This window comes from Stegostoma tigrinum, chromosome 2, assembly GCF_030684315.1.
Source record: "Stegostoma tigrinum isolate sSteTig4 chromosome 2, sSteTig4.hap1, whole genome shotgun sequence".
Lineage (NCBI taxonomy): Eukaryota > Metazoa > Chordata > Chondrichthyes > Orectolobiformes > Stegostomatidae > Stegostoma > Stegostoma tigrinum.
This window is the reverse complement of record NC_081355.1, coordinates 39,030,755-39,045,969: the sequence shown is the minus strand read 5'-3', so window position 1 is coordinate 39,045,969 and position 15,215 is coordinate 39,030,755. Positions and strand designations below refer to the sequence as shown.

The following is a 15,215-nucleotide window of genomic DNA, read 5'->3' as shown; positions in this document are numbered from 1 at the left end:
ATGGAGACAGAAACAGGGGCACTGTTCAGATTAATGACCATCCACTGGTCCACTTGTAACATAATGAAGGAATGGCCATCCATTTGTAGAGAGAGTGCAATTTAATTGCTTTGGTGAGGGTACCCTGAACAAAAGTTGATTTCTCTAATACACAGGATTTGGTGACATTGTTGTTACATCACTGGACAGTAAACAAGCAAATCAGACTAAATGATACACACACCTGACTTCAAATCCAATCATGGTGGTCTGCAAATTTAATTTAAATAAAATAAATCTGGACTAAAAGACTAGCATGAGTACTAGTGACCATGCACCACCTCATCTGTGACAAAAATGCATCTCGTTCAGCAATGTCCTCACCTGGTCTGGCCTACATGAACTTCACATTCACACTTACATATCGCTGACTCTTAATTATCTTTTAAATTGACTACCGAGCACTGAAGAATCTCATTACCTTGTCAAGGATATTTACAGACGGGAAATAAATACTGGCTTTGGCAACAATGCCCATATTACATGACCAAATGTAATTCTAATTATTCAAATGCAGCAAACATTTTATTAACCGGCACCTATGGGAGCAAGAGTGTACTGGTTGATTAAATATTCCGGTTGATAATGTGGACCTCTTGATCAATGTAAAAACACACACCAAGTACTAGATATATAATGCAGGGGTATACTCTTAACTGTCATACTTTACTTGCAGCATAAATCACTCAAATAATGCAATACTGCCTTCAATAAAAATTTGATTTGTCAGTTAGGGAACACGTGACTGGTGAGACATGGTGGAGATCATGATGATACAATGAGCTTCTCGTGTTTCAGGTATATACTTTTTGCCCGTTTATTGAAAATGCCTCTTCACAAGGTGCCAATTAAAACAAAATTTGCTGTAGTGGTGATTTGCTGAAGGACACAGTATCAACACTGTGCATCACACGAATACCATACAACTCCAAGAACCACAAAATGTTTCAAATCAATAGGATATTGGATTAAAGTATCTCAAATTATTGGGTACAACAGACATTTAGTGTTAAAATTTCAGATTCAGGTATGCAACAGGGGCTCAAAGAATGCAAGGCCAGTAGTAAATTAGGTTTAAAAAAGATTCATACAGACTTTTAGAACATTCAGAAGATATGGCAGAAATTGTAACACTAACCCACCCATAAAATCAGCTAAAGGTGCTGCTCATGTACACTCTACAGCAATATTAAGAAAACATATGAGGTTGCTTCACATGATAACATTACATTTGTTATCCAAATGGAACCTAATGGAGAGATAACTAAGATGGCTGTGAACAGCTGGGATAATACTGAACCTGCTTTTAAAAAGACATAAGCAAGCATTTGCAATATACATAAATCCAAACATTTTCAACCCCTTGAGTTAACACATCAGCCAATGAAATGGAATTGTACAGTAGCAATAAGTAATTCTCTTGAGAGTTGTGCCCTTTTAACATATGTTCTTCTTACTATAGTTCCCTGTTACCTCACCTTTGCAAGTGGGTTTTCCTCATCCCATAATAAGACTGGAATTCCCACTGGCTGCACAAAGTTCAACGCAGAACAATTATTTTAACAGAGAACTATGGCTGTAATTAGCATTTGGCACCTCAAAAAAGGTCAAGGAAGCAAAATGAGGTGGTGGTGGTGCGAAGCAGATTCAGTGTAAAGAATGCCACTGAATTGCTAATATTAAGACAGATTTACAATTAGAGCTCTAACCATGGAAAACCATCAAAATTGCCTGAACTGCTTTGTACAAGACTTTAAGAACTCAGAGCGTGTATTTGCACAATGGGAAAAGAAGAAAGTTTCTTGGTCCATGCACATAAAACAAAGATTAAAACAAAGTACTAGAGAAACTAAGGTCTACTTATTTCTCCATAGTAGTCGCCAGTCCTGCTGAGATGTCACAACACTATTTATATTTCAGATCTCCAGCAAAAGAACATTTTTCTGAATCAAATTAAAACACAAGGTATAATTTCAAGCGAATCCCAAGCTCAAGCCTCAATCACTGAGCAAAAGCAAAATGTGAAACCGTTGGCAAACTTGTGCGAACTTGTGAAGTATTAAGTTCTGAATTAAGAACTAGGGTGTCAGCTATGGCTCAGAGATAATAGCATCATCTTGGAATCAAAGACTGCAGGCTCAAATCCATTCTATTCTGGAGTGCAAAATTTAAACCATTTTTCTAGTACAGCACAAAGGGTACACTATACCATCAGTGGTATGATTTCTCAGATGAGACATTATAAAAGGAATAAAAGTCCTACCTGTCCTCACAGACAAATATTAGTGACTTCATAACGCCTATTTCCCTAGTGTCTTGGTCAATATTTACTTCTTGTGAAACAACTAAGAACAGATCAGCTGTTTTTAAGGCCTTGCTGTGGAAAAATTAGAACAATCTTCCATTGGCTGTAAAGTGCTTTGGTGTGTCCCTTGGTTGTGAAGATGCAAAGCTATTTTTTCCTCCAACAGGAACCAATTGAGGGCTACACTCATTTTAATTTTGAAATAGCTTACAAGAAGTCAGTCATGCAATGAGCATGTGATTCTTTGATTTTTAAACTAGTGTTGAACAAAAACTGGACATACATAAAATACAGTAAATCCTCAATTCAAGTTGTGCTATTTTAAGCCTTTCCACGATAACATTGCTTATTGGGGGGGGGGGGGGGGGGGGCAGTACTGTCTGCTGTGATTTCTGTGTTTTATCATGCTTGGCTGATGTAGAGTGATGTGGATTGATCTGGGCTATTTTTGGAGAGGCCTTTCTTGCTCACTCTTTCTCTGACCCTCTTACTCACAATTCTGCTCACTTCCTTACTTAGTCTCATCACTTCTCAGCCGAGAACAGTTTAACATTAGTAATATTTGGAAAAAATCTGATACAACTTTGAGTCAAACAACGTTAAGTGTATGCATCAAGAATGTAATATTAAACCAGGAATTACTGTATGATACTTGTAACAACTGGTTGAGCAAAGTACCAAAACAAAAATGAGCAACTGTATTAATGTATATCCAGCAAGAAAGCAGAAATCCCTTTTCATATATAAATCTGTATATAGATGAACAAACAATCCAAACTGCTTTACAACCAATGAATTACTTTGGAAATGCAGTAAATTTTAGAAGAGCAGCCAAACATGAACAAGGTCTAAAAATTTGTGACCAAGAATCATGTAATTGTAGCACTTAATCAGATGTTGTGAAGTGCAAATGTTTCCAGGCCACTTCAAATAGATGGAATAAAGGCATCAGGTGTACAGAGACATTGGTTTTCACTGTTTATTTTCCATTACTGTCAAGACAGTGGGACATGCTTTGCGTAAAAACAATTACAGACCTCAACATTTCAATATTCAATTGAGTTAATATGTACAATACAGGATAAAGTTATTTACATGCAAATCAAAGGACTATAACAATGTTTCTAAGATATCTTCAGATGTGACCCCATTTTAACACCACCACCTTCTTACAGATAGGCTATTAGGAACAGGCAACAAAGGCTAGGCTTCCCACAGATGCCCGTGCACGTGGGGTGCGTTAACGGTTAGCACTACTGCCTCATGGTGCCAGGGACCCAGGTTCCATTCCACCCTCAGGCGATTGTCCGTGTAGAGTTTGAGCATCCTCCCTTTGTCTGTTTGGATTTCTGCTGGGTGCTCCAGTTTGGATCCACTGTTCAGAGATTTGCAATTTAGATGGATTGGCCATGTTAAATTGCCTATAGTGTCAGGCATGTGCAGGGTAAGTGAGCTAGCCATGAGAAACGCTGGATTACAGGGATAGAGTAGGGGGATGGGTCTGGCGGGGATCCTGTTTGAAGGGTTAATATGGACCCATTGGGCTGAATGACCCATTTCCGTTCTGTAGGGATTCTATGAGTGTCTTATAGTGAAACCATTTTTTATATATAAATATATTATATATTAAAAAAACTCAATGTGAACCCAAATGCCAGGAAAAAAAGCAAAAACAAAATTTAAAAAAAAACTTATATTTTGTTTATATATTCATTCATGGGCATCACTGACAAGCCTGTGTTTCTAGCTTTCAAACGCTCCATAATCCATAATGACAGAAGAGTCAGCCAAGATCCTCCCGCTCCACACTTGCACATTGTAGACAGCTTCTCTCTGCCACCACACAGCCCTCTTCCCAACCATCATCACCAACTTGCCCCCCCGACCATCTCTTGCATCAACCCTTCCCTCCCTTAACTCTCACCCTCCAGGCATGCATTACTTAGTTCCCCCCCGCCCCTCACTCACTCATGTCCCCTTACCCCTACCTTCAGCCTCCACTCTGATCTTCGCGCCTATCTTACTCAGTCCCCTGTCATTCATGCCATCCCTTTCTATCTGCTGATACACTCTCCTCCAATATCCCTCTGCCTAAATTTCTGTGTCTTGGCTGGAATGGAAAGCAGCAATAAATGATAATGAATCCCCAGTACCCATGCATCAATTCTTATTCTGCAATTCCACCTGGCATCCCAGCTACCAGACTGCTCATTCCAGAATTTAAATATGCCAATGTAACTGGGTCTAATAATTTTCCGGGACTAAGTGACTAATGACTCCCCAGAGACCAAAGATTCAACATCACTGACTGCCATTGAACTCTTATAATATTTGATTCAGCAGGGCAGTCTGAACTTACTGTACTGAACATAATAAAATAATCCAAAGGTACAGTTTGGGCTCCCAGTAAAAAGTTTTCCAGTCCCAGTATTTCATTTGAATTACATGCATTTCAACTGAACTATTTCAGATCATCACAAACAGATATGGACCATCAAAAAATCAGTTTTCATTGAAAATTCAGTATTTGAATTTCTGTGTTTGAATTTAGTGTTTAAGATCAAGAAGAATCAGGAAGGATGAACTTTCATATTTCTTAAGGTTAACCAGTTGTTAAATAAGGGGATTGTTGAGACAATTCGTGTTTTGGCACTTCATATACAAACAATCCTAAGTCACATCATCTTCACATATTCATAAGATGACCATCAGCAGGCCACATGGGTGTTACCAAAAAAATAAGTTCTAGGCAGTTTCAAACTAGCTCTATTAAAGCAATGGTCAGGAATATTTAATGATAGTTTCAGTTAGACACGACAGGATTGTGATTATAGCAGGGAATGCTTTTCTAAAATTAGTCAATAGAAGTATTTTGAATTGAGAATTTTCTTACGTCTGGCCTTCCTAGATGTGACAGACGTGGCTGTAAAATTTGAAATGGTTCTCAATACACAAGCTTAAGAGAGACAAAATGGCAAATGAAAAGCTACCTCAGGAAATGTTTAATATTTTGAATGCGAAGTGCCTATCAAAATTCATTAGGAATTATCAATGGAAAAGACACGATTAGGTAAAGTGGCAAAGCTGCATTGAATGTGCTGGCTAACACCCTGATCAGTGAACTCAAAGTGCTATCACTTCTCTTTGTTATAGTTTTTGTTAAATTAAAACTGCCCCTCTCGCCCCTCCCACGGATTTACCCTATGCCGCTGCTTCTTTCAGAGATGTATCTCTTATGAATGCTTTTGCAGCAGAACTGCTATGGAGTCCGCTCAGAAAACATTTAGCTGCTCTTCTGTATTCCTCTGTAGTAAGCAGAGATCTGCAAGGTAGTTTTACAGAATATATTTCATTTGCTACACTGTTTGAAGAGGAGATTCAAAATGAATAGCAGTAAATGACAGAAGAGTTCACAGTAAAAGATAGTGAACACTTTGGGGAGGGAGGGGAAAAACACCTCACTTTCAGTGGAATGAATAATAAAGTGATAAAAATCACACCTGGATAATGAAGTGCTTTCTCATAAGGCAAGGATTCACTCACTTTCCTGCAGCTTTTGCAATACAAATAATTCAAATTGTGCATAGACACAGACTCATAAGAAGCAATGACTTGAGAGTTTACAAAAATGAACTATTACTACCATGATGGAGCTCAAATATAATAACCTGGTCTGATATTCAAATATTGTTCATAAATCACAAGAAAATCTGCAATGTTCCTGTGAGTGGCTCAATAAACTATGATAGTTAATTTTCTCTGGGTTATTCAGAAAGACAGTTCATGATTCATAATCAACATTTCATTAAAACAATTTCAGTCCTTGGATTTCAAGCTTATTTCCCTTCATAACCAACACTGCTGATGCATCTTGCTGTGTATAACACATTTAACTGTTGCAGTTCTGAGAAAGAATGCTGATGAACAATTCACTTTGGTTTTAAACAAAATCCTGATTGTGTAATTGATCACACCATTTTTCATTTACTTCCAGGAAATTTGAGCTATGCCCAATACTTAGTGTCTTTCAACCTCAAAAAAAACCCATAAAGCTAGTTTTTGCATTCAACCTTTACAAAAGGTACAAAGCTCCCAAAGTACTACAAAAAGGAAGAAATTGATACATTTAATTATTTTGAGTAAATAAGTTATTTACAATTTCCATAGCACAGATTAAACAATTTATGTAAATTCTACCAGGGTCTAAGCTCCCATCTGCTACAATGTCAAGGCTAAACATAAATGGAGAGCACAATCACATGACTAGAACGTAACATGGCCTTATTTCAATCTTTATCAAGAAAACACTGCAATATTTGTTTTGTAATAGCGAATAATATAGAAAAATTTACCACTGCATGCTAATTCCCTCCAAGCCATTTACCTGTAAAGTGACTGTGTGCACCATTTCCTTTACATGCTGCTAGAACATGGATATTGCTCCCATGGTTGGGACTCATGCTGGGACTGCTGAAGGTTCTAGGGCTGGCTGGGTAGCTGTCTTGTGACTTTGGACTTCGGCCTCCTAAACATCGCACTTCACTATCTGTCCCATTTACCATTTCTATAAATTGGCGGACTCTGGATAAATTACAAAACAAACATTTCTCATTCTCCATTCTCTAAAAGCTCCAATCTATAGTTTACCAGAATGGTTCAAACAATAGCTTTGGTTGAGTTGATATAGTAAGCTTGGCACCTGAAATACATTGTTTTTAGGGATAAAATGGAACATATACAACATGTTAAGTTTTAGCATTTACCTCTTTAACACTCATCTTTAACCCAGATTCCAGTAACTAATAAAAACTGACACAAAATTGGTCATATGCAGCAATCCTTATCAAAAAAGCCACATTGGAAAAAAAAAGCAGAATGAAAATTTCATGCAGTACAAATAAACAAACACAGTCATGTTACAAGATAACAAAGTGTGGAGCTGGATGAACACAGCAGAGCTCTCTGATGAAGGGTCTAGGCCTGAAACGTCAGCTTTTGTGCTCCTGAGATGCTGCTTGGCCTGCTGTGTTCATCCAGCTCCACACTGTTATCTTGGATTCTCCAGTATCTGCAGTTCCCATTATCACAGTCATGTTACAATGTTGCTTACTTTAACATAAAAAGGAGGTTAGTTTTTCTTTCAAGTAGACCTGGATAGAGTTGCTGTGTTGTTTCAATTGCTTCTCCCATTCTTCCAGCTAGTACCAGTTTCTGAATTCCTAAAACAGTAAAAAAGGTACATTCACTGTAGCTACTCTCAGCAAGAGAGTGGAATATAGAATAAATAATCTATAAAAACTTTTCAGACCTGCATATTATGGTTCTGTTGGTAATAATTAAGAGAAACATCAAACCTGAAATCAGATTGTGTTAGAAAATCAGATCAGCATCAACCACTTATTATTTTTGTGTAACTTAATATTTCAGGTTTCCTTCCCCTTATCAAGTCATGGGTTTGATACATGGTAAAACAAGGTGGAGTTAATATATTTTCTATCCTCATGAACATAGCTGATACCTTTCCACAGCTGTGTTTCCTCATATTATATCACAAGACTAAGATCTTGAACTCAATTAATATTTTGCAAATTCATGTTTCTACGCTAACATATTGCTACTGAAAGCATGGACACAATTTTAGATTCACAAGTGTTTCATTCAGACATTTCAGTCTTTAGACTTCAAACTTATTATCCTTCAAGCAACATTCATGACTAAGTGCTGATGTATCCGAGGTCTGTACTACAGTCAAACGTTTCCTGTTGCAGTTCTAAGCAAGAATGTCATTGACTAATTTGCTTCAGTCTTCAACAAAACATGATTCTGTAACTGATCCAACTTTAGAACTTTGGAAATGTATTTCCTGCACACTTTAGCTATGTCTAATATTTATAATCTTTCATTCTCAAGGAAACTACATGCCTATCAACAAGCTTGAAATTTTACACAAGGAGAATGTGCCCAAGTAGTGCAGCAGGAAGAAACAGTGCAGTAACTACATTGATCTACATGAGCCATTTGCAACAGAAGTTTAAAAAAAAACTTATGTTTGTAAATTGCACTCGGGTCTGAGTTCCAATTTCTCCCATTTGCTACTGGCTTGGCTGCACAAAACATTTTGAAACAATATTACGTGAAAATTATTGCTCTAATTCTTTCTTGAAGTATCAAATATACCATTGAAACAGTATACAACAAACCAAATATACTCATGCTCTAAGTTAACTTGCTTCAGCATCAAGACAAATATCTCCAATTGGATTACAACTTGAATTATGACAAGGTCAACTGGTGATTTTCAGCGATGGTCAGCAAGAACTAAAATCTGCTGTTCCTAAATATACACCCATTTAAGGTTTCATCATATATAACTATGTTTGTATCAATAAAAATCTATCCATCATTTCTCAGAACATCTGCTAAGCTACCTGACAGTTATCTGTATGTTTTCACTCTCTCACATGCTCATCACCAAGCCACAAAACTTGGCATTGTCATAGAATCATTGATCATAGAATCCCTTGAGTGTGGTAACAGGCCTTCAGCCCAACTAGTCCACACCATCCCTTCGAACAGCATCCCACCCCGACTCATTCCCCTACCCCTGCATTTCCACATGGCTAACCCACCCTACCTAAACATCCCTGGACACTACGGGCAATTTAGCATGGCCAATCCACCTAGCCTGTACATCTTTAGAATGTGGGAGGAAACTGGAGCACCCGGAGGAAACGCACACAGACACTGGGAGAATATGCAAACTCCACACAGCCGTTCAAGGGTGGAATCAAATCCAGGTCCCCAGTACTGTGAGGCAGCAGTGCTAACCACCGATCCACCATGCCGCCCTTCTTCTGCGAACATTATTTTTTAAAATGTACCACCTTTATCTTTTGGGGATTAATATGTATAAATTCAGAAAGGAATAGGAGATTTCTTAAAAAAAAACCATTTTTTTGAAAAAAAATGTCACCGAATAGAATCAAGCTACTGTTCAATTTACACTCACTCTGTCTATTTTTAATGGATGCTAGTTCCTCCTGGAAAGCTTGCCCTGTGGACCTGGCAAAGGCTTCAGCTGTGGCACAGTAACCATGATGCACTAAGTAAGATGAAACCATTCTAGAAATTGAATTTTAAAAAAAAGTTACACGGTCAGCAGTATTTCACAATGACGTACTGTAATTTCTAGAAAAACTCTTTTGTAAATACGATTACACCAGGCTGCATATAGGCAACAACATGAAATGCTTACCAAACTCAATGGAAACAGTTTTGCAAATATGAACACTGTTTTCCCCATTAATTTCAACACTCAGGTGACATGTTTTGCAGTGTTATGACATTTGTAAATATATTTGCAGGCACAGTATTTACATCCAAGCATACTTATGCACAAACATGTCCCACAGAACAAGATGTTTGTCTTCAAAATTGCATTAAATATACACATCAATAAACTGGTACTTAATTCATTAAATTGATGGGTTATTTACATCAAAAATGTGTCCTGTTATGTTCTTCTTCCTGTTCAAGCACTTGGTTAAAAAAAAAATGCACAAGTTAAATCAGAAAAACATCTAATCAACCAAATAATATGTGGTTGGCCTTAGACGTGTGTGGGGGAGGGGGGGGGGTCTGAGACAGTCCACATGTACTGGATACAGACAGTAGGAGTGATGGTGCGATATGAGACAAAAAAATGGGTACATGTGCGAGAAACAAAAAGGGCACTCAAGGGGAAAATGGAGGAAGGGAGCTTGAGTAGACTATGGGAAGAAAATTTATTACATTAAAACAACAAGAAATACATGTAAAGTGAACTAGAGGCTAAATAGGTAACTAAGACCATCCTTTAATGAAACTTGCACGCCAAACTTTTGAGCCCATGCAACAGCAAAGCACTGAGCTATTCTTAGTTGAAATCAAAACAATCTTTGAGGCTTGGAAAACCTTGGAGTGGGAAGAGAGAAAGAAAACAAGAGAAAAAGAAAGATTCTTTTGGATAGGAGAGGAGGAAGGTTTCTCACAATTTCAAACTAATTACCTGCTCCTTGCCCCAGAAATATAGTTTTATTATAGATTGATACATATAGGACTACTTTGCTTGCTGTGGTCCATTGCCAGGTCAGTTCATGTCTCTTATTAGAATAGCATTAAGAGGATACATTCAAAAGTAGGGCAAAATTATCAAGGTTTAAGAGTGTAGCATTCAGTTGAACAATTTTCTCCAGTACACGGATCAGATTCGTTATAGTGAACAGAAAGTACTGAAACATCAGTACGTACTTTGTAGCATTTAACATTGAGAAATACAGGCTGTATTTAATAGCTGCAAGAAGAAAGCCAAGTCACAGGAAAGAAAATGCCTTTCAATATTTTTAAATGAAAAATGCTACTGTAGGTAACAGTCTATGTATCACCTACTTTTGAATCATTGTCTGCCATTCCCCTTCTCGATCTCCTACCGGGAATCTTTCAATCTGGGTCTGAATTTTGGATCTCCATTCTCGCATGTAGTCCTCTATATCGAATACAAATGGATGCTGTCCAAAATTAGCATCTATCACCTCCCCTGGTGTCTGCAGTCCAACAGTGGGATATAAATTTGGCTGAACAAGGAAAATAAAATAAAATCACTTTGCAAGCTTTAGACTCTTCAAGCAGTTCAGCACTGTTCTAGTAGACAACCTTCTTACCAAAGGTTTGCAGCTGAAAATAGCTTCAAAAAGAAAAAAAAATTACTACTACAGAGATTTACCCTCAAAAACCAAATTTTCAAACTTCTGCCTCCTGTGAGTGTCAACAAGTGTGAAACAACATTTCCTCCTACTACCTCACCCAAACTTTTATCTCATTTACATTATTTAAGAATATAGTACAATTTCAGAATACCCATGTAATAAACACACGCACATCAGGAGTGTGTATGGGGTTCTCCATGAGGAACTTGTAAAATCATTTGTCAAATTCACACCAAAACATCAAAGTATCAAGCCTAAGGATACACACAATGATTTGTAAAATATACCTTCCTATTTTTGAGTGCAGAAGACACGCTTACAGGAAAAATCAGAGACGCTGACTTCAAAGAAAAGGAATGAAAAATTAACAGAAAACAGAAGAGGATTGATGGGGGCAGAGCAGTGGATGCCATTTGGATAGACTTCCCTTAGGCATTCGACAAGATTCATCATGGTAGAGTGGTTAGCAAGATCACATGGAATACAGGGGGGAATTAGCCATTTCTATACAGAACCGGCTTGTAGTGGAGGGCTGCTTTTCAAACTGGAGGCCTGTGACCAGCAGTGTGCCACAGAGATCAGTGCTAGGTCGACCGCTTTTTGTCATTTTCATAAATGATTTGGATGTGAACACAGAAGGTATCATTATTAAGTATGCAGAAGTCACCAAAATTGAACGTATAGTGGACTGAAGGTACAACGGGATCTTGATCAGATGGGCCGAGTGGCAGTTGGATTTCAACTTAGATTGATGTGAGGCATTGCATTTTGGAAAGGCAAATCAAGGCAAGTCTTATACACTTAATGGGAAGGACCTGGGGAATATCAAACATGATTGCATTCAAAAATACTGAGGTCAAGTGACATGTATGAAGAGAGAAAAACCGTTGATGCTTCAGATCAATAACCTTCCAGCTGAAACTATTTTCCGACATTCCTTGCTTTCCTTAGAGCCATTAATAGGGGAAATTATAATGGGAAACAAAGAAATAGGAGAAGAATTGAGCACAAAATTTGGACCTGTCTTCACAAAAGAGGATACAAAGTTCTCTAACATTTGTGAGAAATTCTAAGTCTAGTCAGTCAGAGGGAACAATTGGGGTCAAAGTGTGACAAATTTGATAATCTACATCCCAAAGTAGTAAAGGAAGAGTCCCTGGGAATACAAGATGTGTTGGTGGTCATCTTCCAAAATTTTATACACTTTGGAGCATATCCTATCAATTACAGGGTGGCAAACGTAACCCCACTACTTTAAAACAAAAAGGAGAGAAAAAAAATAGAAAATCACAAACAAGTTAATCGAACATACATAGTAGGGAAAATGCTACAGTCTGTATAATAAGATGTGATAATAGAACACCTGTAAAGCAATAACAAGATTAGGTAGATAGTAGGAACTGCTGATGCTGGAGAATCGGAGATAACACTGTGAAGCTGGATGAATTTAGCAACCCAAGCAGCATCAGGACAGCAGGAAAGCTGACGTTTTGGGCCTGCTGTGTTAATCCAGCTTCACACCGTGTTATCACAGGATTAGGTAGTTTATGAAAGGGAAATCATGCTTTACTAATCAACAAGAGTTTTTCTGAGGATGTAATAAGTAGAATAGAAACGAGTGGATAAGGTATTTTGGATTTCATGAAGACTTTTGACAAGGTCCCACATAAGTTAGTGGGCAAAATTGAAGCACTGTGTTTGAGTGTAATATACTGGCATGGATTGAGACTTGAGCAAACAAGAAAAAAAGTGGCAAGGAATGACCTGGTCAAGTCTTCTAAGAATCTTGTGTGTTGCCTCTCATTCTTCTATATTCCAATTAGTACAGGCCCAATCTATTTAACCTCTCCTCATAAGACAGGTCACGTACACCCGGTATTAAGTTAGTGAACCCCTTTTTTGGATTGAAGTGGTCATTATAAATGAATGGACAAAACCATTGTAAATGGATTTCAATGTAGGCAAATGTGGAATTATACATCTTAGATCTAAGGAAATAGACTAGGGGTCTTTCTAGACGATGAAAAGGTATGTAGAGAGCACAAAGATTGCAAGATTGAGTGTAATAGATCATACAGCACTAAATTAAAAGAAATCCTAAGCCGAGGCCAAAAGAGGTCTTAATTATTTTTTCTAACTTGGGTGCTGGTGAGGGTTTCTCTATTAGATTTTACTCTTAGTTCTGTGAAATGATAGTTCAATATAGAGGCACGATAGGGTAACTCAGACTCATGAAACACCTATCCACTTCTATGTGGGAGCTTTTGGGTGCATTTCATGTCCTGGGCAACCACATGTACAGGGATTATCAAGGAGGGGCCCAACTTGTGTGGCAGAATTTGCAGTGAATCTGTAAGTTTAGAACTGCATGTATAACATATTTCTGGAAGTTGTCATCCCATAGTGAAGAAATAGGTGCCTCAATTGGGCATGGAGTACACAGTCCCTGTGTGTACTTCCCACCATATTGATTCCTGAATACTGATAGCAGTGATGATTCCTCTGCAGAGTGTAACCACTGCAAGATTCAAAGGTCTAAGGTTGACTTAACTGCTAGGTATGGGGAGTGGCAGGGAAGGAGGAGGATCAGGAAAACATTTATGATTAGTTCAATAGTTTACCAACAGGTTGAGGGGTGTGTGTGTCCAAGTCACTGCCAGTGACATTGGCAGAAAGAGGGACAAGATACTAAAGGCAAATTTTAGGAAGCAATAAAATAGACCAATAAAGGTAGAACTTCAAGGATTCAATTTCACTTCAATGGATTCAGTTCAATGATTCTATGATTCCTTAAAAATCTCTGAAATGTTCCTGGTGCCACGTTCTAGTAAATATGAAAGCAGACAGTTGCAAAAAAAAAAATGGAAATATTGTACAGGAGGTATGGTGCATAGATTCCTGGGACTTGGACTGAATCAAGGGAGTGAAACCAACACAAGGGAGCTAGGAATAATACCTTTAGATCATAGATCATAGAATCCCTAAAGTGGGGAAACAGCTCCTCAGCCCAACTAGTCCAGACCGAACCTCAGAGCATCCCACCCAGACCCAGCCTAATCTACACATTCCTGAACATTACGGGCAATTTAGCATGGCTGATCCACCTAGCCTGCACATCTTTGGACTGTGGAGGAAACAGTCGCCCAAGAGTGGAGTCGAACCTGGGTTCCTGGTATTGAGAGGCAGCAGCGCTACCCACTGAGCCACCATGCTGCCTTTTGTTAGAAGCTCTCTGTTATTCGAGATGACAAACTACTTTAGCAGGAGCATCGAGCAAGAAATTAACGAGAAAGACAAAAATGGTGTAAGAAGAGTTGGACGATACATCTTAAAACAGGGTTTTCCAAACTCTGGACAGCAAATCAAATTATGTTAGCTCTTTGCCAGGCCGTTTAGGTTGAAATTATAATCAGGCTGACACTTTGAACGCCTCAACGTCCCTCCAAAAGCAAAGTGTCCGGGTCAACCTCAGCAAATTATGGAAGCTTCATCCAGATGTTTCAATCTATGAAGTATCAAAATAAGATCACAGCTGAACAAAGTTTGAGAAACTATTTTGTGCTCTAGTGCAATCTAAGTTATTAAGTGAAACTTAACAGGGAATAATACATAGAATTTAACATTCGTTTGAGAGAGATGAACTTATGTCAGAAGGAGAAAGGCAAGCAGGAGGCTAGAAGAACACAGCAAGCCAGGCAGCACCTGGTGGAAAGGAGAAGTCACCGTTTTGGGTATTACCCTTCAAGGCTGGATGGGGTTTAGGGGCAGCTCAATGTTAAGTCCTCCATTCTGCAGGATGCCCAGGGTGGCCATGGGCCACAGCAAAAACACCTCTCCCTCATCTGTCCACTCCTACAATACAGCCTACTCCTCCATCTTTCCTCCCTCCTCTGACACCCCTTCCCCACCCAATCATCTATACCACTCCCCTCCCACTCTCCTTTTCCTCCCACTACCACTTAGTCTCATCCGAACCATACTAGGGCCAACCCTTGCCTATCACATGCTTATTGCCGTTCCTCTCCTTTCAGCCTCCGTGAAACCCAAAACTCCATCCCTGAACCTCGTCACATATTCACCATCCCCCCCGCCGATCTCATACTGTGGCCAAATTGTCTTTAGTAAAG

The 15,215-nt window shown here is 38.6% G+C and overlaps 1 protein-coding gene across 3 annotated transcripts in view; it reads right to left on the bottom strand.

Moving 5' to 3' along the window:
* The window catches only part of ranbp9 (RAN binding protein 9), a 102,799-nt gene that overhangs the window by 22,286 nt on the left and 65,298 nt on the right, over positions 1-15,215 (bottom strand). For all 3 annotated transcript variants that reach the window (XM_048521525.2, XM_059653576.1, XM_048521534.2), the window contains 4 exons: positions 10,772-10,956; positions 9,354-9,466; positions 7,455-7,563; positions 6,729-6,925 (listed from right to left, as the gene is read on the bottom strand). In XM_048521525.2, the coding sequence (XP_048377482.1) occupies positions 6,729-6,925; positions 7,455-7,563; positions 9,354-9,466; positions 10,772-10,956 (604 nt within the window). The remainder of the gene's footprint in view (positions 1-6,728; positions 6,926-7,454; positions 7,564-9,353; positions 9,467-10,771; positions 10,957-15,215) is intronic.